The following is a 27,373-nucleotide window of genomic DNA, read 5'->3' as shown; positions in this document are numbered from 1 at the left end:
CTGGTTAACGTATTTAACCGAAGTACGAATGGAACATGATACTGAATAACAAGAGATAAGTTGATTTGCGTATTGAATTTGCAGTTCAACTATAATGTCTTTAACACACAACATTTGTGTCGGTGGGAACTCTAACTTAGTTCGAAGTAAATGTAGCTGGTAGGTACGTATAAGTTATGATATCATACTCAATATGAATACAGGAAACTGAAGTTGAATTTGCAAACAACAGACGTCAGTTAAGGCCTGTCTAAAGTTTAGTATGTTTGAACAATTAGGCCGCCATACACAACTGACATGTATGTGGAATCAATAGGTATAGTCGTTTGTTTTGTGTACCGGGACGAGGGTTTTGTATTTCATACAGTCTCGTTTGAGTTATAATTGGGGGAACAGAAATAGGTTGATCAAATAGTCATTCATTAAATTCAATACTATTCATCAACATCATCATTATCAACCCTTATTCGGATAATTGCCGATCTCGAGTCTCCTTTCAGAATGAGAGAGGTTAGGCTAATAATCCACCACGCTAGCCCAATGTGGATTGGCAGACTTCACACACGCAGGGAATTAAGAAAATTCTCTGGTATGCGGGTTTCCTTCACCGTTTGAGACACGTGATATTTATATTCTTAAAATGCACACAACTGATAAGTTGCAGGCATGCCCCGGATCGGATTCGAACCCACACCCCACAGAATCGGAGGGTGAGGTGATACCACTGGGCTATCGCGGAACCCTATACGATGATATTAAGATAAATCTCAACATCTATCTCAGCTATTTAAACAATTATGCATTTCGAGTTAAGATTAAGATATAGGTTTTATTAAATTTCATATGTTTATGTCAACTGATTTTTAGTAATTGGAGTCAAAAATGTCCCTAAATGTTTCGTGTAAATATTTTTGCGTAGCAGTCAGCCAGTACTTCTCTACTGCCTCGCTTTTATACTGCTGAATATCCAATACTACTTTATTAATTTTGATAATTTACTATTGTTCTACAATTTTATCGCAGTCTAAGCTTAAACCTTAACAATCATTTAATAAAATGTCTTAAATAATAAATGAATGTTGTGTTGTTTAAATACATCCAACACTATACTAATAAATAACAATATTTTTTATTTTAAACTAGCCGACGCCTCGTGTTTTCACCCGCGTAGTTCCTGTTCCCGTGAGAATACGGGCATAAAATAGATATATGACACTCACAAATAAATTGGCTTTCTAGTGGTGAAAGAATTTTTAAAATCAGTTCAGTACAATACCACAAACTTTACCTTTTTATAATATTTGTATAGATTTTGCGAGAACATTCTAGAATATACATTTATCATCTACATGAGCGCATGCAATATTTGATATTACATTATAGGATCTACAATATCTTTCTGCTTTTCACAAATAGATACGTTCTACAAATACTTTTCTCCACGAATATAAATAAGTATTTCTTTGATTATTTATAAACCTCAAACGGATCTATGGATATTGTGAATCTGTACTAATAACATAAATGCAATATTGATTCAGATGAATTTTGGAATTGTGATAAATGGACTTTGGAAGAACATCATGGAACCTGCGGGATTTGTAAAAAATAGAAGAACAAAAGAAGTCGCGTGGGTTCGCTAGTTTTATATTGTTTATATATAAATATATACTTACTTCTGTTCATGCAAGCCTGGTATAGCGTCTTCGCAAGCGCGAACGGTCGTGGTTCATCTTCCTTGATGGGCTCATCTAGGAGAGATCGGATCTGCTCTTGTAACTGGTCAGTGATGATGGAAAAGGTATTCACGGAGGTCTTATCGTCGGGGATCCTTGTGTTTTTCAGGAAAGATCCACAAGAAAATCCGTAAAAATCGTCGCAGGGATCCACTTGATCATCCATGTTGTAGAGCAGCTTGGAAGCTGTGAAAATTAAGATATTTTTAACAAAAAGCATATACTAAGGACACAATTTATACTATAATACTTATTGCAGTACGATTTGTATTTATATTTCTGTTTCTTGATTACTCAGCTCTAAAGTTTGTGAACGCCACTGCCTTACAACAAAGTAACCATAATTAAACAAATCAATTGTGATTAGTATTACGATTTAATACTGCCTACAATCAACACTATAATATTATCTTAATATATTCGTACATTAATATTTGAAAGTATTTTTTTTTCTATTATATATTTTGTTATTGATCTTGATTTTAGCACGAAGCGTTGTGTTGTATAGACCCCGATAAAAAATTGAACCAAAATAACAGTCTACAGCACAGGTACAATAATAAACAAAAGTGTTAGACCTGATTCCCATGGAGATGGATGTCCGGTAAATTAAATAATAGATCAAACGCGATTGTAATGGTGTCAACATGTGGCTATAGGAACGGTAGTTCACACACGCAGAGAACTAAGAAAATTCTCAGTTGTGCAGGTTTTCTACCGATGTTTTTCTTTCACCGTTTGAGACACGTGATATTTAATTTCTTAAAATGCACACAATTGAAAAGTTGGGGCATCCCCCGGACCTGATTCGAACCCACACCCTCCGGAATCAGAGGGAGAGGTCATATCCGCTGGGCTATCACGGCTCAGTACAACTTACAGGCCGCCTACTATACCTACCTATTGTGTAGTGGCCTACGGCCTTATCAAGTGTAATACAATTTTGAATACCAAGGCCACTGTGATCATAAATTTTAATTTATTTTGATTTCTACGACCTTCACGTGGAGTGTTAGGTTATAAATAATAATTGATTTGCCATTAAATTGGTGCAATAGAAATTAACTATCAAATTTATCAAGCTGAAAGTTTGCCAAACTTGGACCAATTAAGAAAACCTTAACCGGCCCAGCTGGGGATCGAACCCAGGACCTGCGTCTTGTAAATCCACCGCGCACACCACTAAACCACGGAAGTCGTCAAAACACTAAAAAAAAAGGGTTTACTAGGTCGATTGAGGGTCTTCTGGACTTTAAATTTGGTATGAAGCTTCAAAGACCTGCTGCTCCTCCCCTGCCCTTACCTCGCTACGCCCATGCACCTGACAGTTGGTATTTACGTCCAGATGCCGTAAGAAATTTTCCAGAAGAGGCGAAGGTATGTTACGTCCCTAAGGAGCGTGCAATTCGCGAGCATTTGGGACGGGAGTGACGTGCGATTTACGCGCGTATTTTAAATGCTTGTGGACGCGATGTATTGGTGTCGAGTACCTTGTCACCACACGCATGATTACGTCTCATCTAAATACTGTCTAAGAGCGCCTAAGCCTCAATAGCTCTACGGTAAGAGCGGTCGGACTCATCACCACCACCATCAGGGGTGGTGGTTCGAGCCTTGCCCCGTTGGTCTATTGTCGTACCCACTACCACAGTCTTTCCCGACTAGTTGGAGGAGAATGGGAATATTGGTTATATTGTAAAAGATATGTCAATTTTTTTTTAAACGTGTGGTGGTTGACTGGCGCAGGGCTAGGTGTTACGTGCCCTACGAGGTGAAGCATCATTATCTATCGCGTGTTACCGCTATTATCTTACAAATCTATAGGTAGTTAATAATATGATAATTAGTAAAATATAGTCGTCACGTATTCCGTGGCGAGGACGTGTGATAAACACTGTGAATTACCATTGTAATAGTTTATTATAATAGCCCATTGTTTCCCTGGGAATCAAATCTAGAGTATAACAACTGTGACCCACGTAGTTGCCCCTATTGTAAGGCACCATTGTAATACTTACATTACATAGTTACGAGTAGCTGCGGTTGTTTGTTCCTTGTTATGTTATAGTGAAAGTATTAGGGTGCTTTCAAATTAGCCACGTAGGACGGCTAATTGGAAAGCACCCTAATACTTTCACTATACAGCTACGTACATATACATCTACAGCTCGCTGTGACATCGTGCTGAGGAGGATACCTTTTTTGTCCACGACCACGACCATATTTTTGTATATTCTGTTTGTTTATTTTATTATATTACTTGTGTGTGGACAAAATAATATATATATACATATATATTATATAAAATACCTACTCGTGTCACAATGTTTGTTCCCATACTCCTCCGAAAGGTTTGACCTATTTTTATGAAATTTTATATGCATTGTGTCTGGTCTGAGAATCGGTCAACATCTATTTTTCAAACTCCTATGCCCTATGGGTAGGGTAGGGGTATGGTAAGAGCAGGGTATGGGTAGAGTAGGGGTAGGTGTAAGGTAGAAGTAGAGTAGGTGTAGGGTGGCAGTAGAATAGGATAGGGGTAGGGAATGAGTCAAAGCGAAGCTTGACCGGGTCTTTTTTTAAATTCCGGTATTTGAAAAATGCGCTGGAACCGTGCTATTGTCACGTGCCAGAAAGTACTCTGTGGTTTCTGATAGTCGTAAAAATTAGTTCAGAAAAAAAAAGATAAACAGAAATTAAAAAAATTGTAACAATATATAAATGAAATATCTCATAAATAGATATTTAAACTTCATCTTTACGACTTCGAATTTTATGCACAATGAGTTATTTTTTTCTGAGAAAATAAGGATGAGTTATTTTTTTCTGAGAGAATAAGGACTTTTATTAAGCTATTTTCCTGTAAAGGTTTTAAAAAAATCCGTTAGAAACTAGAGGGAAGTTATAAAGTGGACATAATGACCGTCAAATTATAGCAAGCGACACTTTTATTAAATCAATTTTAATACAAGTAACATTTTCAATGGTTTAAATTTTAAAATTAGTTTTTAAGGATAACCGATAGTGTACCCCACTGTACTATTACATCTTTATCGTAAGTGTAAAGAATAATTATATTTTTTAGCGCATTTAGCATACGTTACTAATATATTAGACTTTTCCTGGGAAGATTTTGATAGCGGTCCATAGATAGCTCACATGTTTAGAATTCTCTATTGACAACAACGGCAAATGTACGTCTATAGAATAAATAAATATTGTGAATAATTGTAATGGAATTAAAATTTATGTCTCTCTGTCTGTATGTATTATATTATAGAAACGAAAACTACTCGACGGATTTTAACGAAACTTGTTACAATTATTCTTCATACTATTCATCACGCTACGATTAATAGGAGCAGAGCAGCGAAGGGAAATGTTGGAAAAACGGGAGAAGTTACTCCATTTTTACAGCAATACTACGGATTTTTTAATACCTTTAGAGGAAATTGGCCCATTTAACTGGAATTCCAATTTTCGAAATCAAAACGTTCAATGTCTTTCATTGGTCATCATTTCCTTAAGTGCAAGATACATAGGTGGACGGTGAATGTAGAATGTTGGTTGAATGCGGTATATTCTTTGACGTAGAGCTATCCAATTTCTCACTTAGTGATTGGCATTGGCACGTGGAAGACCTATGCAAATTTCATTCCTCTAAACCTATTCGTTTGCATTTTAGATCGTTCTGATTTCATTAGATAAACAAAATGTTTTATACTTAGGGATTTACCTTCCGAGTATGTACCTTTAAGTAATTAATTGGGGTTTTACTTTATAAAATTGCTATATAACTATAGACATTTCACTAGAAATATTTTATAAATTTAACATTTATAACAATTCCACATATAACAATCTAATGAACAATCATCCATCTATATAAGCTGGACATTCCATGCGTTAAATACAAATTAATTTAAAAAGTATCCCATTAACACGATGTATTTAACTACCAACCAAAGCTGCCATTACAATAATGGCTTTTAATTATCGTAGTTAAGTATTCGTGTAAATTGGGAGACTTTTCAAAGCCATCTAAAGACGCCGACAGAGTTGCGGAATACATCATGATTTTTGAAAGGAAGGGTAAACGGTTTCGTAACGTAACGCGTTACGGCGCCACCCTGGCTTATCTTTCTCTCACGTACTCGGCAGCAGGTTTAAGTTATCAATATCTGTCTAGCGTCCCGAGACGCAGACGTTTGTTTGCTTTCCGCCAGTAATATATCTTTAATTAAATGTAAATACACCTGTGTCAGCGCCAATATAAATAGCGTTTACTGTGCATCATAAAAGTAAATAATAACTAAGTACATTTTGGCAGAATTAGGAAATAATCAGTAAGAGAAAAAGGCAGCGTGAATGTAATCTAATTTGAAATTTCATTTTTATTTTTATATAATTTGATCAGTGTGCCTAGTCGGAGTTTTCAATATTTTCATACTGTTACTATCACGTTGACGTAAACGCAAATTTGTATGGAATTGAAACAGTTGTGCATTAGAGCAACTAGATGGCGCTGTTTCAATTCCTTAGAAATTCGCGTTTACGTTACGTGACAGTAACAGTAACAAACTGCCACTAGGCCCTCTGTAGGTGTTTCTGCTAACTTCCAAAACTTCGAACGGTGTTATTACAGAATATAGAAAACGCTTAAGCTAACGCTGGTGTTACAGTTAATATGTATTGCTAAAACTCATTCTATTTACAATATAGTAGATTATAACAACTACTATAAACAATATCTGACACCGTCAAAGTTTTGTAACTCACTTAAAGTTTGTGTAACAAAAGATTAAACTAATAAGTAAAGTAAAAAGGCTTTGAATTTAAATTTTAATTTGATGTCTGGTGACTAAATTAAGTGCACGCTGCGCAATAATCGTCCTCATTTTCAATAATTTCAAACTCAAGTAGGTACATCAATTAATTACCTGTGTGAACGCAGCCAGGCGTGTTGCATACTAAGTCGCCCTGGTCGCTCTTGGATATAACTGCTGGCGGCATGGGTGGGGACACTCTCAGTTCGCTAGTTTGTGGCATGTCTAGAATGCGGACAGAGGGGTGAATGGGACAGACACATAACAGTACGCAACAGAAGCAGTAAGCATGCTATACGATTGGGTGCAGCGTAATCATTCTCATGCTATTTAAGGTCGTAACTCATTTAGATGATACCGCACCACCTCGACAAAATAAGAGTTAACATTCATTTGTGTTAGCATGTGGACTAGGATGCTAAATATCTGCTTGCTAAAGCTTGGCTAGTTCGTTGATGACACTCCCATGATATGCGGGCGACGGGAGGGGAAGGACTGCGCGGGTGTGAAGTGGTCCGCGGGGGCCGGGGTAGCGATGGCCCGCGCGGACCACTTCACACCCGCGCAGTCCTTCCCCTCCCGTCGCCCGCATATCATGGGAGTGTCATTAACGACTTTGCACAGTTGTGTACAGCGAGGGTCCACTTTTATTCCGTTGGAGAAGTACAGGTGCAGTGTGGTTGCGGTGTTGTTTAAATGAGCTATGACCTTTGCGTTTTAATTTTAAAGCATCGAAGTAATTTTATTTGTTGTATTGTCCGTTATAGTCAAATTTAATCAAGGTTCATTATTTTTAAAATTGAAAAACTGAGTGTTGATCAATTTTGATCGACTTTCATAAAATTCACAGTTTATTTTAAATAATGTAATAACGGAAAAACAAACGAATTTATAATGAACCAACGTTGTTTGCACGTGTTACAGACTCAATTTGGGAATGTTTAATTATTTTAAAAACAATCTTTTGCTAATTATTATCTACTATATAAGGCATTCATAAAATAATTCGTATGCATTACAATTTGTGGTTGTTTTGCATACAAATTGTGCTCAGAGTTTAGATAATATACGAGTAAAAATTATAGATACTAATGATTTCAACTGTTAATTTGGAAAATCGTCTTAATTTTACAATTTAGACTTATTTTAAATAGCTGGCATAAATATATAAGTTGCTGCGTTTTGACAAAACAGAAAGTCAAATATATATGTATTCGTTATCAACCCCTATTCGGCTCACTGCTGACCTCGAGACTCCTCTCAGAATGAGAGGGGTTAGGCTAATAGTCCGCCACTCTGGCCCAATGCGGATTGGCAGACTTCACACACGCAGAGAATTAAGAAAATTCTCAGGTATGTAGGTTTCCTCACGATGTTGATTCCTTCACCGTTTGAGACACGTGATATTTAATTTCTTAAAATTCACACAACTGAAAAGTTTGAGGTGCATGCCCCGGACCGGATTCGATCCCATACCCACCGGAATCGCAGGCAGAGGTCATATCCACTGGGCTATCGCGGTATATGTATAGTAAGTATATATATGTAATTACAAGTTTCTATCAGTCAAATGTGTTGACGAATTTTTAGTTAATTGATACCATACCAGATACCAAACCATACTACTTTTTTTTAAAATTAGGTTTACACTACTTTTTTCTCGATGTTTTATAAACTACTTTTCTTCGATTTATGATATTCTTTTTGTGTTATTATTTTGTATAAAATATGATAAGTCGTTTCTCATGTTACTAAGTAAGTTGACATTGACCTCTTTGCTCGTTTATGTATCTGACCACAATGCCGTGATAATCTTTTCCTTTTATTTATTATGAGAGAAAACACATGATATGATACAAACAAAGCTCGCACATACTCGCAGTGACCGATTAAAGTAACTTCATGCTCTGAGCAATTTTCCCCTGAGAAACACTCTATCCTTATGTGAACAAAAACAAATCTAGGTTTGAACAAATAAGGTACGTCTTTGCCGGTAGGGCGGTAACTAGCCACGGCCGAAGCTATGCTTTCTTTCTTTCTCTCTCTCTTTCTCTTTGCGCCGCATTCATTTTTAATGAATACTTTTAGTGTCGCCGCACGCGACAGCCACAAATGCCGCTACAAGAAGCAAGAAGGGGCCACAAAAGTAGCTGAAGTGCGCGATAGCCACTTGTGGCCGGTGGTCGTCACCTGTGGTCGGTATCATAATCGCACGAGTGGCGTGTTTTGTGTCGGCGTTTAGTGGCTGGTGCGGGCCACAAGAAGCGAGCAGCGACGATTGAAGCGTGTGGCGGCCACTGGCGTCCACCGTGTGCGGAGAGTCCATATAAAATGTATGAAAACTACAAGAAATATGCCCGTAGCGGCGTTTTGTGGTTGTGGCCGGTGGCCCGTGTGTGGGAGACCTTAAATACACTTCAAATCTCATTGTTTAAACACAAACAAAAGTTTGACGTAACTTGCCACAGCCCACAGTACCTTTGTCACGGTGCCGCGGCTTATTTATTAAATTCATCAAAGGAATACAAAGACAAGAGAAAATATTGTTATGCTTTAGTGAATCACTTATTTAAATATGCATCTATGTCAATGAACGATGAAAAATATGTTTGACATATACAATATATTTATACATGGTCCTTTGTCATCACTGCTGGACAATAGAACTAACAGTTTTTGTGGTAGTAGATTGTTGTCATTAAATAGGTAGGTATGTACCTACTTTTAATGACAGAAAAAGACTATAGTCCAGGATCCGTGGATTTTGACAATTAATTACTATCAAGTTATATTTCTGTGAGTAGCTTCATCTTGATGAGATGCACAACTTTTATATTTACGAAAATTCTTAATTCTGGTAGCTTACTGGGTTACCAGGTAGTAGTTTCTTTAACTGTTAGTAACAACTTTTGTTAAACTCTCCTCCTCCCAAGTTGTATCAATAACTCATCAAATAGGCTCGCGTTTGACCATGATCTAACCTGATGGTAAGTGTAGATACAGTCTAAGATGGGACACGCTTGCCTAGAAGGTGCCTATTCACTCTTGTTTTGAAGATACCCAAGTTATAAGATTCAGGAAACATAGACTTGGGAAGGGTATTCCAAAACTTAGCTGTGCGTATGAGAAAAGAAGACGCAAAGCGTTTTGTACGGGTCCTAGGGACATCTACAAGATAGGGATGAAAACCTACCCGCGTGGTCCCACATGGAGCCATCGGCACTTACTCAACACGAAAAAAAAAAACACGCCACGCAGGCCGTAATGGTTTGTATTGAGTCCCAAAGGTAGACAGCGCATTTTTGCATCTATGAAGTGCACGCTACTGCTCTTAGACCATTACAAGGTTGTCATTACGATACAGTTTGCTTTATTTCCTGTATAAAAAGCATCTTTGTCGGGCGTGAAGTTACGCCACCGGGCAATGTGCCGCGATTGATGCATGACGCAAATATTTTGGTAACTACTGTATCTGCTCTGATTTAAATCAATAACGCTCAATATTAGCTCACGTTCAGTTTCGTAACGCACGATTCATGGTGACACAAATAAATTATACTAACAAATAAGTAGGTGCATAGCCTATTTTTATTTTCACCCGCAATAAAATCATTGCATAATAGAGAACACTATCTATCAGACATATTTGAGCGAGTAATTCGCTCAAATAATTATATTATAAAGCAGCCAGTATTCTTGCCACCATTCGTGGGCATGATTTGTATAGTTATTAGGATAAGTTAGCTTAAGTACCATATTATTAAATTCCGTATTCTTTCTCGATAAAAAAAAATATATATATATAAAGCTGAACAGTTGGTTTCTTTGATTGAAGGCGCTAATCTCAGGAACTACTGGTCCGATTTGAAAAATTCTTTCAGTGTTAGATAGCCCATTTATCGAGAAAGGCTATAGGCTATATTTTATGCCCGTATTCCTACAAGAACGGTAACCACGCGGGTGAAACCGCTCGGCGGTAGCTAGTACATTGATAAAAATAAAACTTATTTTTTTTTGATTTGAATGATTGTAAGTTTTTAACAGTCTTCCAAAAAGGAGAAGGTTCTACGTTCGGCTGTATGTATGTTTTTTGTTTTGCCAAACCAGTTTCATGTTTTAATTAAAGCCGTTTCTTTAAGAACCACAAATTTTTTGTAATTTAAACGGCTTGAATTAAAACATCACTGGCTTGGCACCGCCTTCAAACTGATCAGAAGGTAGCACATAGGTAAGATGTTATTTTTTGCTTTTTAGTTTAGGTTAATTTTAGAGTTGGAAGTCGGTTGTATTTTTTTATTAAAATTTTTAATATGAACGTAGTGATTTGGATCAAATTTTATATTTAGTTTTGGTTTTGAAAGGATTCATTTTGGGCCTTTTTGAAAATGCCGGCCAACAAAAAATTGGCACGAATCCTTAGGACTAGCAAATTGGAGCAATAGTCAATATGAAACAAAAGTTGTAGGATGGCTCTGAACCAAGTTATACAGGTTCGACGATTCGTCACTTTCATACATTTTATGATTTTTGAAAGTGCTCGCCAAGAAATGGTACGTATCGTTAGTGCTGCCCATTTGGAGCAATAGTTAGTATGCCAATATGTTGTGGGCTTGCTCTGAACTCGTATCGTTAGAACTAGCAATTTAGAGCAATGGCTAATATGGCACAAAAGTTTTAGGATAGCTCTAAACCAAGTTATACAGGTTCGACGATTCGTCATTTCCATACATTTTATTGATTTTTAAAAGTGCCCGCCTAGGAAAATTACTGGTATTTTTAGTAGTTACAACTGCCTTTTTGGAGCAATAGTTAGTATGGCACAAATGTTGTAGGGTTGCTCTGAAGCAAGTTATACGGGTTCGATGACTCGTCATTTTTATATGTCATATTGAATTTTTTTTTTTTTTTTACTTTATTTCAAGCTGCAATAGGCTCATAGTTATGTTATTAATTTTGTAAGTGATCGCCATAAATATGATTGATACGTGTCGTTATAACTCGACCTAGTGCGCGAGGTGCCTCATATATAACTTTTCCATGTGCCATATATAACTGTAAATATATTCCAGGTGCCTTATATAACTGTTAATATACTCATTTATTTCTTAGCAAATATTAACTGTTTTGATGATGTATTAAGCATGATCTATCTACCATTACAAAACTCAAAGTACCTTGTTATAGAAACTGGCATATGTAATTTCAAATAAAATGTGCGAGTCCTGATTCTCGTAGCCGATTGGTATCTTCATACTACCAAGTTCAAACTATTCAAGTAGATTTTCCATGGGAAGTGGGGCGTCTTCCATTTTAATTGCTATCACGGATCGATGTATGACTGTTTCAGAATTCCAAGCTGATGTACTAAGAGAATGTGATGGCCAGACTTCCGTTATTGCAGTTAATCTGAAAGTTTGTTCATGCTCTATAATAAGTGTTTGAACTGTGAAACTTTCATTCAGTACGAATAGCCTAGGAAACTGAGGAGTTTCGACCGTAGTGGCTTTGGAAGTTAGCAGGTTTCAGGGGCCTAGACCTTCAATAGTCCAAATATAAACATTTTTTTTACAATTACAACAGCATATTATGTTAAATCAAGTTCCACATGTCAGACAATTAACTCTATAGCAATCTCTCTCTGCAAACGCTCCAAAGTTGATTTTTAATAATGGTTTTCGAAAGGTTGCCCTGAAGCTAATTTACAAAGGGTTGCCTCGATGCCGTTAATCCTGGTCATTATAGCTAACTTCCATTAACATCTGACGGTGGTTGAAAGAATTTAACATTAACGTGTGATTAAACTATAATTCATCATCATTCATTCATTCATTCAATCTTTCGTTCATTCATTTATTCAATAATTTATTCATTCATTTAACACCCTAAGCACCCTCTTAAAATGCCTTCTCATATAAAGTGGGAAGTATAGCATTTAATGAGCTGCAAATAAGTACTAGTCTTGTAACGAGTTTAATAATGAAGACAAAACAGAATCGAGTGTTTAAGTATTTTAGTCTAGTCTGTCGTGTCCTTTGATTACTTTAAGTTATATTGTAAGTCCTGAATTGAAGAGCAGACGATGCAAGTCAAATTTTATTAAGTTACATCTACAAAGACTTCAGTCTCGAAATAAATACTTACTTTAAACTTTATTATTAGTCACCGAGCGGTTCATCTAATATTTGTATACATGGTAACTTTTCACAGCATTATTTCATTCGGAAGGGCTTTGTTTACCAGTTTGCACCAAGTTTATCGGTTTTTACGGTGCAGTGGGTATTTGGGCGGTGGTATATAAAGCGCCGGTTCTATGTAGCTACCTAATGATAACACTGTCATTGTTGTGTTTGACAATGGTGTGAAAAGATAAGTGTGAGTCTATTCACAACTAGCAGGGTGGTATATGTGTTTATTCACCCAATATGTAGATATTGGGTTAATAAACAAATATATTGAACAAAAGCTATTATTTATTTAAACATCTTTTGGCAGACTCATAGGTTTACACAAAATAAGAAAATCAATATCGAACAAAGGTGATGTCAACACACAACATTTGTCAAGACAACTTAATTAACAAATCAAACTGTAACCAAAACAAACCCTAGAATGGAAGAGAGAATGACCTTGAGTGGAGTCACGGACTTGTGACCGTTATATGTAGGGTTAAAGACGTCTTTGATAGTTAACTAACACTCCCCTTTTCCACTCAAGTCACTCTCCCCGCATATCCCAAACTAACCCATGAAGGATTATCCAACAAAAGGTGTAGATGGATTGAACGCTACGACAAAAATGAGCTAGACCGTACAGCAAGCGCCTTATATCGCCAGTCGTTCCCACCTGCTGGCTACCCCTCTCTAACTCCCAACTCTTTACGGAAACAAGTCGCGCCACCTAGCGTCGGCACAAGCCAACACGAGATCGAGTGACACCATATCCATTTCAGACTATTATTTCCTACATATCATAAATGCTCAGCCTCTGGCTATGCGCAGAAATATAGGCTCTATAATGGAACACAGCAGCATCATAAAGAGATTTTACCAGAAGTTCTGCCAAGTGAAGATCGAGGAAGAATTTTCTGAAGGCATCTTCATTTGAGCCGTTGGGGTTTGTGGGTTGAGTGTATCAATTCTAAAGCGTCCATAACCAAGGTCGGAACGGGATACTGCCCGATAATTGCTCAGTCGCTTGCGAGCGTTTGCCATAACTGCCATAATGTATAATACATACATAATATATAATTTTTTCATGTAATAAAAATTATAAGTAGTGAAAAAAAAAATCATGTTGAGTAAGTCTATATAAAAATTTAACACTTTAACGTAAGATACAAAGTTAGAGCAGTAAATATCTATGTATGTATAATTTAGACTGGGATATTGATTTTGCAAACACACACGAATATCTTCGAGTAAATTCTTAAAATAGCCAATGAGTTATGGACTCCCATTGGTGACATTTAGCACTGTATTTTCTAGATTTTATAGTCAATAAAACGTAAAAACGGGATTTTAAATCTGTACATATTAGAAACAGCGTTAAGGGCGCCCTCACACGGGCTACCGGCCACAACCACAAAACGCCGCTACCGGCATATTTACTGTAGTTTTCATACATTTTATATGGACTCGCCGCACGCAGTTGACGCCGCCACATGCTACAATCGTCGCTGGTCGCTTCTTGTGGCTCGCACCGGCTACTAAACGCCGACAAAACGCCGCCATACGCCACTCCCGTGATTATGATACTGCATGTATGGCTTAAAAGTAGCAGCCACTAACCACAAGTGTCGACCACCGGCCACAAGTGGCTGTAGCGCGCTTCAGCTACTTTTATGGCCCCTTCTTGCTTATTGTAGCGGTGTTTGTGGCTGTCGCGTGTGACCCGTGTGCAGCGACACTAAGAGTTGTGTTGTTGTGTATATAATTACCAAGACATTAAACGTTTAACTTAACATTGAGGTTGTTGATGAGATCGCTTATTAGATACAATGTACGATTACTATTTTCACGGTCTTTAATTACGTTTTATCTCGTTAAAATAAAAAGACTGTAATATAAGTCAAAATAGTTGTCTGTACAAGTAAGGATTATTAGTTTAAATAAAAAATTACACGATTTATAAATATGCAGGATGAAATCATTGGCATTTCATTCTATGTTTTCAAGAAATTATAATAATTAATGTAAATTTGAAAATAACGTAATAAATCTTTATTATGTGCAATAGTCGTTAAATTAAACTATTATCTAAATCAACTATAATTTTCATCAATAATACGCCGAGGCAAAAGAAATACAGTGATAAATTCCGTCTTGATAATAAATATTACAACCATAAAGAGTTATTTTTAGATCATTTATAATATTATAGTCGCACATTTATAGAATATTTTATCTACTAAAACCCCTTTCATTGTCTTTGTAAGAGTATCACAGATAAAATTTTATTTAATAATTTGGGAACAGTTACAGGATTGTTACAGATTCGTTATACACAATGTATAACGAATCTGTAACAATATGTACATTACATTGTTTGCTGTGTTTACCTACATGTAAAACAACATAATTATCAATAGTTAAATTATTATTTCAATATTTTAACTTCTTACATTATGAGCTAATAATATATATTTTTTTAATTTTAATGTTTTGAAATCCACTTCATTCGTTTTATTTGCAATTATCTGTAATACAGTGTGGTTCATGCGTGTGTGGACACTCTGCTGATTGTCTCGATCACATTAATTATTGTGCCTCGGTGTATATTTGAGAATCGAACAATATTGGTGAGGAAGCAAGCGATTGTGTCTACAGACACTACACTAAGAGAGTCATTCAATGATGCTAGAAGAAAAAAAAAATTCTTTTAAAAAAAAAAATGTTATTTTTCTTCTAACATCATTGGAGTCAGTAATACGAAATTTACAAGCTACTGTCAGCGTGTACTTCATTCCAAGGTTTTTTTGTTTACCGTCAGCGTTACTCGGTGTGGTTCGCAGTAGGATGACGGCTAGGAAGGCGGCTAGAAAACCAACGGCCAGTAAAGCCACCACACCAACCGCCATCAGGAGTCGCTTCTCCATCCTCGTCCTTTGCTCCCAAAAGGACGGCCTGCAAAAAGAATAACTTTTAAGCCTTTGAAACAAGACAGTATGTTAGAAGTAAACATGCATTTGTTAAGGTGATTTTACATTAAAGAAGCGAATGCTCATTATATCTATACTTATAATAAAACTGGTCGAATTCTATACTTTTATTCGCAATTTGAGATTTTACTCATACCAATTGTAACAGCAAATGTTAGCGTGCCATAACGGACGACAGCGGCATCTAGACTCTATATTTATAATACGAATTCTGTACATTTTGTACATTCTGTACATTAAAGATATTTTGAAAATTTTTGTTGGGGTGCATTATATAATCGATACTGAAGCTAAAAATATTTTTTTTTCTTTTCGATATTTGGTCAGTCTGTTTGTCCGTGTTTTTTTGTTATTCGGGCATCACGCTGAAACTACTGAATGAATTCAACTGAAACTTGGCACGGTTTAAGACCATAATATGGAAAAGGTTATAGGATAATTTTTATTGCAAAAGAAAAAGAAAAGGGTGTGAAATAGGGGTTGAAATTTGTATGGAAAGTCCTTCATTTTAGAGTTACAGTTTTAAAAAGTTGCTCAAAAATCATAAAAAAGACAAAATATGATTCAAATGTAATTCAAAAATTTTTTAATTTCAATCCCTAGAATGGTATAGCGCTTGAAAGTTTACATTGATTTCCACGCGGACGAAGTCGCAGGCGTCCGCTAGTCTAAAAAATATAGAACATTCTTAGTTACGTCTGCACTCGTGATGGTTCTATGGAATATTCTAAGAATTCTCGCTCGGTTGATGTATATACTGCACTAGAGCTGTAGACCGTGGGAGCAATTGCTTAGTGTTCGTATTCGTACGTATATTCCTTCTCAAAACTTTCTTGTGTTCTAGATTTAATCAAGTGGGTATATCCTTATCATCCTTATGACGGCCGCGTGGCGCAGTGGGTAGTGACCCTGCTTTCTGCATCCACGGCCGTGGGTTCGATTCCCACAACTGGAAAATATTTGTGTGATGAGCATGGGTTTTTCCAGTGTCTATGTGTATTTATACATTATATAAGTATTTATATGTAGTATATAAATGTATATGAATGTTATAATATCAACTATGTTAGTACCCACAAGCTACTCTGTATGCTTACTTTGGGGCTAGATAGTGATGTGTATTGTTTAAGTATATTTATTTATTTATTTGCTTATCATAATTATCGATTAGTCTCGAGAAAAATCCTATTAATATTATAAATACTTTCACGAGAAACTATTAATGGTACACGCGTTATCGATTGTAAAAATTTATGACAAACCGACAAGACTTTGGTTTAAAAAAAGTTTTGTAGTTCATAGTTTGTGTAATTAATGAGCAGGGAATCAAGTGTCACATAATGCTTTTGTAGGGAAGTGGAAAATTTTAAGTGGTTATTCTTTGAAGGAGAAAATTGCTACGAAATTTCAATTTGTTTTGTTAACCCAATTTACTTGGCCGCAATTTGCCTTGGTGTTAACCGAAGGGAGCCCGAGGGATACCTGATATCCTCTTATGGCTTAAAAGAAACTTATTTCGATGAGTCGCGCAAAGCGGCTTAAATTTATAAAAATAATTTTGTGTGCCCTAGACACGCAGTTTAATTTTAATACGCAATGATTTACGACAGTGAAGCCGAAATAATTTTATAAACGCTCATAAATATACATTAAATTATAAATTATAATTACTAAATATATTACTATTATTTATGTAAGGATTGTATGAAATCTTAATCTAATGAAATTAAAATAGTAGATTATGTCACGGTTGTTAGGACTAATAAAATTTTATACAACGAACCAAGTGAGTTTTATACTAGGATTAATAAAAGATTTTATAAATAGAGCAACTTTTAAATAAATTTTATACTAAGTTATGCACCGATTCATACTTTACTTTATTTAATCTCTACAATAAATACTATCCCATTTTTGTTTTAAGTTTAGATCAGGTGCTGGTGCTGTGTTAAGAGTGCATAATATGAAGACTCAGAAAAGCATGATTGTCGGTTCATTCTTTTTTTATACTACACCCCTTTTGATATTAGAGTAAATGGACTATAACATCTGCTTTGCAACAATTTTATTACTTGTTTTATTAAGAATAACCAATTGTTTATTTCTTCGTAAGGTGGGAGTGGTGTCTAGGAATATCAAGGATAGAAAGGGTAGGAAAGAACATTAAGCGAATTGCAGGGAGTCACTGAATGCAGGCGGCCCAAGACCGCGGTATTTGGAAGAATCAAAGACCTTTTTCCTGTATATAGCAGCTGATTTGATGATGATGATTTAAGGATCGGGGCATGCACACAAGGAAAACATCGTTAGGAAACCTGCATAACAGAGAATTTTCTTAATTATCTGCGTGTGTAAAGTCTGCCAATCCGCATTGGGCCAGCGTGGTGGACTATTGGCCTAACCCCTCTCATTCTGAGAGGAGATTCTGGGATACCTAATCTCAGGAACTACTGCTCCGATTTGAAAAATTCTTTCAGCGTTAGATAGCCCATTTATTGAGGAAGGCTTTAAGCTATATATTATCCCCGTATTCCTACGGGAAAAAGAAACCACGCGGCGTCAGCTAGTATAAAACAAAATAAAAAAACATTATCATATAATAGTCCACCTCACTGGCCGTATGCGGATTGGCAGAGTTCACACACTTACGGAATGCCGCCCTACGCCCTCCGAATCAAAGGCATAGGTCATATCCAATATCTAGCATGGCTATTACGTTATATATCTACTCATAGTCATAGCATATTTTTATCTCTTTAGAGGTAAATGTGTATAATCTAGATACGTAAGCATCTATAATCCGAAATCACTTATTGTTTAGTGCAAGTCGTCGCGACGAGGCCGTGTTTTATGCGTTTTTTTATTGTCCTCCTGTATATTGACGGTTTTTATGGTCACTTTTATCTCAAAGATTGTTTTTTAACGATAATAGAATCCTTTCTATTGGATAGGTAGGTGGAATGTTTTATGGAATCACCGAAATATTTTTACAATATTTCATTTACTGGCCATAGAGCTATTATATAGACACGTGATATTTAATTTCTTAAAATCCACAGAAATGAAAAGTTGAAGGTGATGGCCTGGGCCGGATTCGAAATTACGCCCTCCGAGTCGAAGGCAGAGGTCATATCCACTGGGCTGTCACGATATTATTTTATGCTTGATAAATTATAAATTAGATCGCGCCATGCCATCATTTATAAAAATGGCAAAAAAGACATATCTGTTGTCCGACTCGCACTTAGGCAGTTTTTAGTATTTGTCATCATCTGTGAAAATTTAAACTATCTAACTATCACGGTTCATGAGAATCAGTTTCCAAAACATTTTCTACCAAAAAACACAGCGTAAAAGATATATATATTATATTATAGCAGCAACAGAAATAATTGACAGCCTCTGTGGCGCAGTGGTATGCGCGGTGGACTTACAAGACGGAGGTCCTGGGTTCGATTCCCGGCTGGGCCGTTTGAGGTTTTCTTAATTGGTCCAGCTCTGACTGGGTGGGGTGGGGCTTCAGTCGTGGCTAGTTACCACCCTACCGACAAAGACGTACCGCCAAGCGATTTAGCTTTCCAATATGATGTTGTGTAGAAACTCCTAACAGGTTAGCCCGCTTCCATCTTAGATTGCATCATCACTTACCATCATGGAGATTGCAGTCAAGGGCTAACTTGTAAAGAAAAAAAAAAATTGAGATGTGTTGAGAGAGAAATAATAGTTACAACACGGTTTACCATACGCCATTTAATCACACACAGAAAGATGACATAATTTATGTGACTACCTACAAATGTTAACCTAGCATACATTACACCTCCCTGCCAAATCTACTAAACCATTTGATTTACCAGTGAAAATTTCAAGTTTCTAGCTATCACGGTTCATGAGATAGATACACACGAAAAAACTACTGAACGGATTTTGATTTGACATTGACATTGACAGCACAGGGTTTTCAGGGTCTACTACTACACTACTCTCAAGGGACCTAACAACATATTACATAAACCCTTCAAAACAAAAAAAGTATTTATAAAATCGGTTTGTTTATTTATTTATTTATTTATTTATTTGGTCCACCAGTGACTGTCGCAGCATTTACACAAATACAATCTAAAAAAAACACAAACACAAGGCTCTGCACAATCAAATGAAGGTAGACACGGCATGCACATTTCCGTAATATTAAAATAAATTGACGATTACATTAAATCAGTTTACATAAGAAAAAAAATACATTTTACAGTAACAAGAAGAGGAAACATTTTACAACTACTATTTGAATATACTATATAATATAAATGACGGAATTATCGCTGGACATACATAAAAAAAAAAAAACAAAAAAAAACATACATACAACTGAACGAAGAACCTCCTCCTTTTTGGAAGTCGGTTAAAAATCATAGTTACATGCGCGTTAGCAATTATCGCGTCGATATTAACCGGCCTACAATAATAAACTCAACAAGTCAATTACGTTCTAAACGTGTCGCCGTCGATATTGAATAGTAATAAAAATTTGCAAGATGATCTAATATGTAATTTAATTATAGTTGAATATAGCAACGAAATGTTATTATTACATCATTTAATAAAATAGCATTTAACATACCTAACAATTTAAATAATATGCAGAATAATTTTACATACTAGCACTCGTAACCATTCTTATAAAAAAAAACTTACAATAACATAAGATATCTAGGGTTATATTCTATGAGGAAAATTAATTAAAAATGTCTAAACTTATAATAACATAAAAAGATATATAGGGTTATATTCTATAAGGAAAATTAATTAAAAATGTCTAAGGAACATGTGCTCTAAAATGAATATTTTCGGAGTAAAAAATATTTCTTTTGTAAATAGATCTTAAATTGTGTCCTTATATTATGCTTACCTAACCTATCCTAGCCAAACTTATTCATTTTTAAATATCATGAAGTAGCTTACAAGTGAAGTGCGGATATCGACAGTCTTACCCCTAGGATTACGTATTTTAAGATGCAGAGATAGATAAAGGCGTGTATTACGTGGATTGTCGGAATGATTTGAACTATTTTGTATGAAAACAATAAAAGACTTTTTCTAGTTAAAAAAAGTATGGCTCCTATAAGTGGGCTTGTCATCGCATTGAAATTATGGGAAAATACTCCCAATCAACTTGTATAAGGGGAGAAATCTTTTATGTGAACGTTAGTAAGACAATACAGATAAAATTATAGATTTAATCATGCCACATATTAAATTAACATTAAAAATAAATAAAAATATATATTATATATACTTTAACAGCTAAGTTAATACTCCTGTTTTCCTCCAACTAATTTCATATCCCTTTTGCTAGAATCTTGGAAAACAAGCCCCCGTTGCTCGTAAGTCGTATATGCGCAAAATATTTACGTCGTTCTACTATTTCTACTTTCTACTACTACTACTAGTTCTACTAATTCTTATATTGTCGTTACAGAGTTTTTTCTCATAATAATTAAGATGTAATTTGACTGTTTACATGTTGTTACACGCTATATATCTTTTAGGCATAGATGTACGTATACGTGAATGTGAGATATTTATAAACATTATATATTTGTGCAACGATCTATATGTATGTTATAAGTGTACGTAAACAAATAAATAAATAGTACTTTATTAGGAGAGGGTACGACAATACTTTCGGGCGGATATCTAACCCACAATCTTTTCATGTGAGTAAGGCCTCAATAATAAATATACGTAAACAATACTCACATCACTATCAAGCCCAAAGATGTTATACTACGAGTATTAGATATGTCACCAGCGCGTCGAAACTGCCCCCCTAGCCAAGTGGCACATAGATTCTCTTTCTACTATCGCTAACGCTTCGAAAACTAGAAAGATTTATGGGAATGACATTAATTGCTATCGACAGGTCACGTGATCAAGATCTGTCATTCCCATACTTTCATCGAGCGATCATAGAAAGAGAATCGACGTGCCACTTGGTTAGGGGGGCTAGGGCGAACAAAGGTTCTCAAAACCTAGTTGGAAAAGGAAAAAAAAATATTTTAAAACCCCGACTTAAAAAGAATATGCGTTAGGATTGCCATTAAATTAACTAATATTACCGTTTTATTTATAACGTGATTAAAATTAGAAATATTTTATAGCTTATTATAATTATAGCAATTAATAAACAAAGTGATTTTTTTTATAGTGAAATTAATGTTTTTATGTGCATCTATAAAAGATTTAATTTATGTCTTTAATGTTTATGAATATATTCATAGAGTGAATATAAACTTAATTCAATACAATGCTAAGTAAGTGTTTCTAATAATCAATAACGGAATCGATGTTATATCGTGTTGTATAACAATTAAAAATCATCGACATGTATTTGTCTTTTTGTCTTTATGACTTTTTGGCTGGTGGGAGGCTTTGGTCGTGGCTAGTTACCACTCTGTCGACAAAGATTAAGCGTTCTGGTACGATGTCGTGTTGAAACCGAAAGGAGTGTGGTTTTTATCCTACTCCTAACATGTTAGCCCGCTTCGATCTTTATTGTATTGTATCATCACTCAGGTGAGATTGTAGTCAAGGGCTAACTTGTAGAGAATAAAAAAATAATTTACTAATATTGTAAACGCGAAAGTTTGTATGGATGTTCGTTTTCCCATTCCAACCCCTTCTCTTTTTGTTTTAGGGATAAAAAGTAGCCTATATTCTGCTCCAAGGCCCCAATGTAACATAATACTGAAATTTATTTTGATCGTTTCAGCCGTTTAGCCGTGAAATAAAAAAGAAAGTCGTGAAACAGACGGACAGACAGACAGACAGACAGACTTACTTTCGCATTTATAATATTAGTATAGACGTGGTTTTTAATTATAAAATCACACTAATATTTTAAGGACGAAAGTTCGTGTGTGTACTTACCTAGTACAGTACATAGTAGTATATAGTTTGTATGTATGTTTGTTCCTCCTTTACACTGGGGCTACTGAAGCGATTTGGCTAAAATTTGGAATGGAAATAGATTCTACTTTGGATTAGGTTAGATTACTTTTCATCCCGAAAAAATCCATGGTTCCCGTGGGATTTGTTAACAACTGAATTCCACTAGTACGAGTAATTTAATTAAAATTATAAAATATACTTTTAGTTTAGTTATTGGTTTGTTTTTTTTTTGTATTAATTTTGAAGCAAAAAATCAAAATCAAAATCAAAAATCATTTATTTCAAGTAGGCTCAGTTTACAAGCACTTTTGACACGTCAGTTGACTATTTGTAAAGATTCTACCACCGGTTCGGAAGGCAGGTTCTGCTGAGAAGATACCGGCAAGAAACTCAACAGTTGCTCTTTTGAAAAAGTCATACAGTATTATAATTTACAATTGATAACAATTACAATTTCTTATAGTTTTATTTCCTGTGTGAAGGTGGAAGCTGATCCAATGGCCTCCAAGCGCTTTTAAGCAATTGGAACGTATGTTGATTATAATTATAATGATCCCTTTTACATCAGTTATGTAAGTTACTTTAAATAATCCGGATGCTGCGAACGAAAGCATTCACTGGAGTTTCACAAGTGCATATGCAATATAATATGTAGGCGCAACAGTTACGTAATAATTAACTTTATAATATTTTAATAAAAGCTTTTATTTAACTTGCGGCTACTGAAGCTTTTTAGGGTTCCGTAGTCCACAAGGAACCCTTATTCGTCATGTCCGTCTGTCCGTCCGTCCGCGGTTTAGCGCAGAGACTATTTTTACTCTGCTATTACTACTTTTATTACTGCTGTAAATTAGCATAAATATGAATATTAAAAACGTAAAATAAAACCTTTAAAAATATTTTTTAAGGTACGTCCCCTACATTAAAGTGTAATAATGTAAAGTATTTCAGTTATTTTGATTTTAACACAAAATAACTGAACCGATTCTCATGAAAATTAAGTGGAACCTATCTGAAAGTATACTCTTTCTTCAGTAAAAGAAAAAAAGAAAAAAAAAGCATACGCATTGAGTACCTTCTTTTTTTTAAATTGGTTAAAAAAAAGAATAATTTTAGGAAGTTTAATGGGCTGACCGACTGGGTTAGAACATCACTAGTATAGTATATGTAGTTATGCAACGGAGCATCATATCGTTCGTCGGACGGCATTTTTTTTAATCCAGACCGGTCTGACCTAAGTTCATTGTCTTCAAGGTCAACGAACTTTTTTGACCGAATAAAGCGACTTCCCATTTACGGTGTTGTTTTCTTATTCGATAGGCCACATCTTCAGGTATACACAATGATTATTTTATAGACTAGTGACGCCGCGCGGTTTTACTTGCGTGGTTCCCGTTCTCGAAGGAATACGGGGATAGTGTATAGCCTATAGCTTTCCTCGATAAATGGGCTATCTAACACTGAAATAATTTTTCAAAGCGGACCAGTAATTCCTAAAATTACTGCGTTCAAACAAACAAACTTTTCAGCCTTATAATATTAGTATAGATATGTTATGTGCCTATAAAATCACCGCAAAAACTGATCCGAATTTAGCGACTCCACTGCGCGCACACTTGTACAATTTTGTGTTTACTTCATCATCACCATATCAGCCGATGGACGTCCACTGCAGGACTTAGGCCTTTTGTAGGGACTTGCAAACATAACGATATGTTTTTATAGTCCATACTAAGTTTTGCCCAGTTCTGACCACGCTGGGCATACGGGTTGGTCAGCGCAGTGCTAGATTACTAGCGCCGGTGTCGCTGCTGCCCGATACCGGCCTGAGGCATTTCATAATCTAGCCTGTGGGAATGGATATACCGCCATTCGTCGGTCGCCAGAGCCTCGTCGGTCCATCTGCAGGGTGCACCACGAGCAGGTGAGGTTGGCAGTTGGGGAGACTGAATGGTACTAGCCTCCCCGTTACACCCCTGTGTTTACTTACTTTTAATTTTTACACTTCCTAAACACACAACTCGACATTGTAGACAATATTTAGGTATTGTGTGTTGAAATAACTTGAACGAATAAATGAAGTTAGGACAAATTATACACATTTGTCAGCCTCAGTTTTGATGCGATGCCCTATTTCTATATCTATATCTTTTTTTTTTGTTTTTTTTTAAATAATAATAATAATAATAATAAATATACTTAAACAATACACATCACTATCTAGCCCCAAAGTAAGCACACAGAGTAGCTTGTGTTATGGGTGCTAAGATAGTTGATATTATAATATTAATATACAATTATATACTACATATAAATACTTATATAATGTATAAATACACACAGACACTGGAAAACACCCATGCTCATCACACAAATATTTTCCAGTTGTGGGAATGGAACCCACGGCCGTGGATGCAGGGTCACTACCCACTGCGCCACACGGCCGTCTATATATCATATGTATATACTAATATAAAGAGGAAAACTTTGTTTGTATGTTTGTTTGTTTGTTTGATTGTAATGAATAGGCTCAAAAACTACTGGATATATTTTAAAAATTCTTTCGCCATTCGAAAGCTAAATTATCCACAAGTAACATACTTAGGCTAACTTTTATTTTGGAAAAAAAATAAGGTTCCGTAAGATATTTGGACTTTTCGGACACAAGGTGTAAAAAATCAGCCAGAAAAGTTACTTATTTTGCGTACGCTGCCTAAATTATAAAAGATAGAACTATAAAATGTTCTAATTAATTGTAGATCTAATAAATATCTACAAAAGGGTAGGGTAGGGTAGGGTAGGAGTAGGGTTAGGGTAGGGGTAGTTGAAAGCTTCACGCGGACGAAGTCTAGTATGAAAATATCGTTTGGTATACATATATTTTATATTAAGATTGTTTTGCAATATCCCGATACTGATATATTTTATATTGAAATACCACAACAGGAAGTTGCGTTTCAGAATTCTGCGAAGCACATTCAAAGCTTTGACCAACTTAATTAATTTGCAATGGGGCACGGGCCACATAATAGTTTCCGACGGTTTGTTAACTGTCTATATTACAACCATAGTAAACATGAGTCTCCCAATGAAAATTTTCATCACTTTACACGAATCGCAGTAATCTCCGTTTATTTATAATAAGCGGACGCCCGCGACTTCATACGCGTGGATTTCGTCGTTCGTCGTTATCAACCCATATACGGCTCACTGCTGAGCTCGAGTCTCCTCTCAGAATGAGAGGGGTTAGGCCAATAGTCCACCACGCTGGCCCAATGCGGATTGGCAGGGTTCACACACGCAGAGAATCAAGAAATTCTCTGGTGTGCAGGTTTCCTCACGATGTTTTCCTTCACCGATTGAGACACGTGATATTTAATTTCTTAAAATGCACTCAACTGAAAAGTTGGAGGTGCATCCCCCGGACCCGATTCAAACTCACACCCTCCGAAATCGGAGGTCATATCCATTAGGCTATCACGGCTCACGCGTGGATTTCAGTTTTTCACAAATCCCGTGGGAACCATGGTTGTTATTATACATATAAATCTTCCTCTTCAATCACTCTATCTATTAAAAAAGCACATCAAAATCCGTTGCGTAGTTTAAAGATTTAAGCATACATAGGAACAGTGAAAGCAACTTTGTTTTATAAATTTCACAGATTTAAGCAAATCCAAAAGCGATATACTATTATGCCAATTTCATTATAAGATTAACCGACGCCCCGCGCCTCTTGAGAATAGGGGGATAAAATATAGCCTATGAACAATGGCGTGGACTTCATACATGCATTAAAAAATTGCATACCCTAAGAGATATTTTTCTTTATGCTTATCAAGTGCAGATTTTGATTTGCATTTTATTATGTGGTATTCTAGTAGTAAAAGCAGAGTTTACCCCTTTAATAGCGCAAACTTTAGCTCTTTGTAATATTAATATAGATTAGAAACAGAAGAATACTGAATACCAAACATATCAAGTTCTCTACTGTTAGTTGCGAATAAAAATTATAATATTTTCCTGAAGTGAATCGACAGTGTGGATGAATTTTTTATCGTTAATCACCGAGCTCGCTTCCCTGGCCGCATATTCAATTTCCGCTGTAGGAAGCGAAAAGCAGTAATTTCCGACCTGCTTCTATAACGAAAATATTATCTACAATAAAATAATACTTATACTAAAATCGCAAATAACTACAGTATCGTATGCTATGATAAAGTAGAAGCGTGGTTTTTATCCACGTGTTTTTTGGCCCACATATTTACCAATATTTAACAATGTCCAAATAAAAGTCAAAATTTATTTCTATTAGGCTTACTTTATAAGCATTTATGAAACATCAGGTTTTCTATACAGGGTCGTTGTTCGTCGTTATCAACCAGTATACGCTCACTGCTGAGCTCGAGTCTCCTCTCAGAATGAGAGGGGTTAGGCCAATAGTCCACCACGCTGGCCCAATGCGGATTGGCAGACTTCACACACGCAGAGAATTAAGAAATCCTCTGGCGTGCAGGTTTCCTCACGATGTTTTCCTTCACCGTTTGAGACACGTGATATTTAATTTCTTAAAATGCACACATTTGAAAAGTTGGAGGTGCATGCCACGGGCCGGATTCGAACCCTCCGGAGTTGGAGGCAGAGGTCATATCCACTGGGCTATCATGTCTCTCCCTATACAGGGTGCTCGGGAGTATTTCCCA

The 27,373-nt window shown here is 35.9% G+C and overlaps 1 protein-coding gene across 3 annotated transcripts in view; it reads right to left on the bottom strand.

Moving 5' to 3' along the window:
* Positions 1-27,373, bottom strand: part of LOC112047825 (neprilysin-2) — a 95,663-nt gene that overhangs the window by 24,080 nt on the left and 44,210 nt on the right. Inside the window, exons 1-4 of one of the 3 annotated variants that reach the window (XM_052890459.1) lie at positions 19,652-19,655; positions 15,545-15,684; positions 6,677-6,787; positions 1,677-1,922 (exon numbers count right to left, since the gene is read on the bottom strand). In XM_052890459.1, coding sequence (XP_052746419.1) covers positions 1,677-1,922; positions 6,677-6,787; positions 15,545-15,656 — 469 coding nt within the window. In that variant the 5' untranslated portion in view covers positions 15,657-15,684; positions 19,652-19,655. Of the gene's footprint in view, positions 1-1,676; positions 1,923-6,676; positions 6,788-15,544; positions 15,685-19,651; positions 19,656-27,373 lie in introns of those variants that run through there. The other 2 variants (XM_024085084.2, XM_024085085.2) reach the window with 2 other exon arrangements.

The sequence above is a fragment of the Bicyclus anynana genome, chromosome Z (genome assembly GCF_947172395.1).
Source record: "Bicyclus anynana chromosome Z, ilBicAnyn1.1, whole genome shotgun sequence".
In the NCBI taxonomy this organism is placed as follows: Eukaryota; Metazoa; Arthropoda; class Insecta; order Lepidoptera; family Nymphalidae; genus Bicyclus; species Bicyclus anynana.
This window is presented reverse-complemented; position numbering and strand designations above follow the sequence as displayed.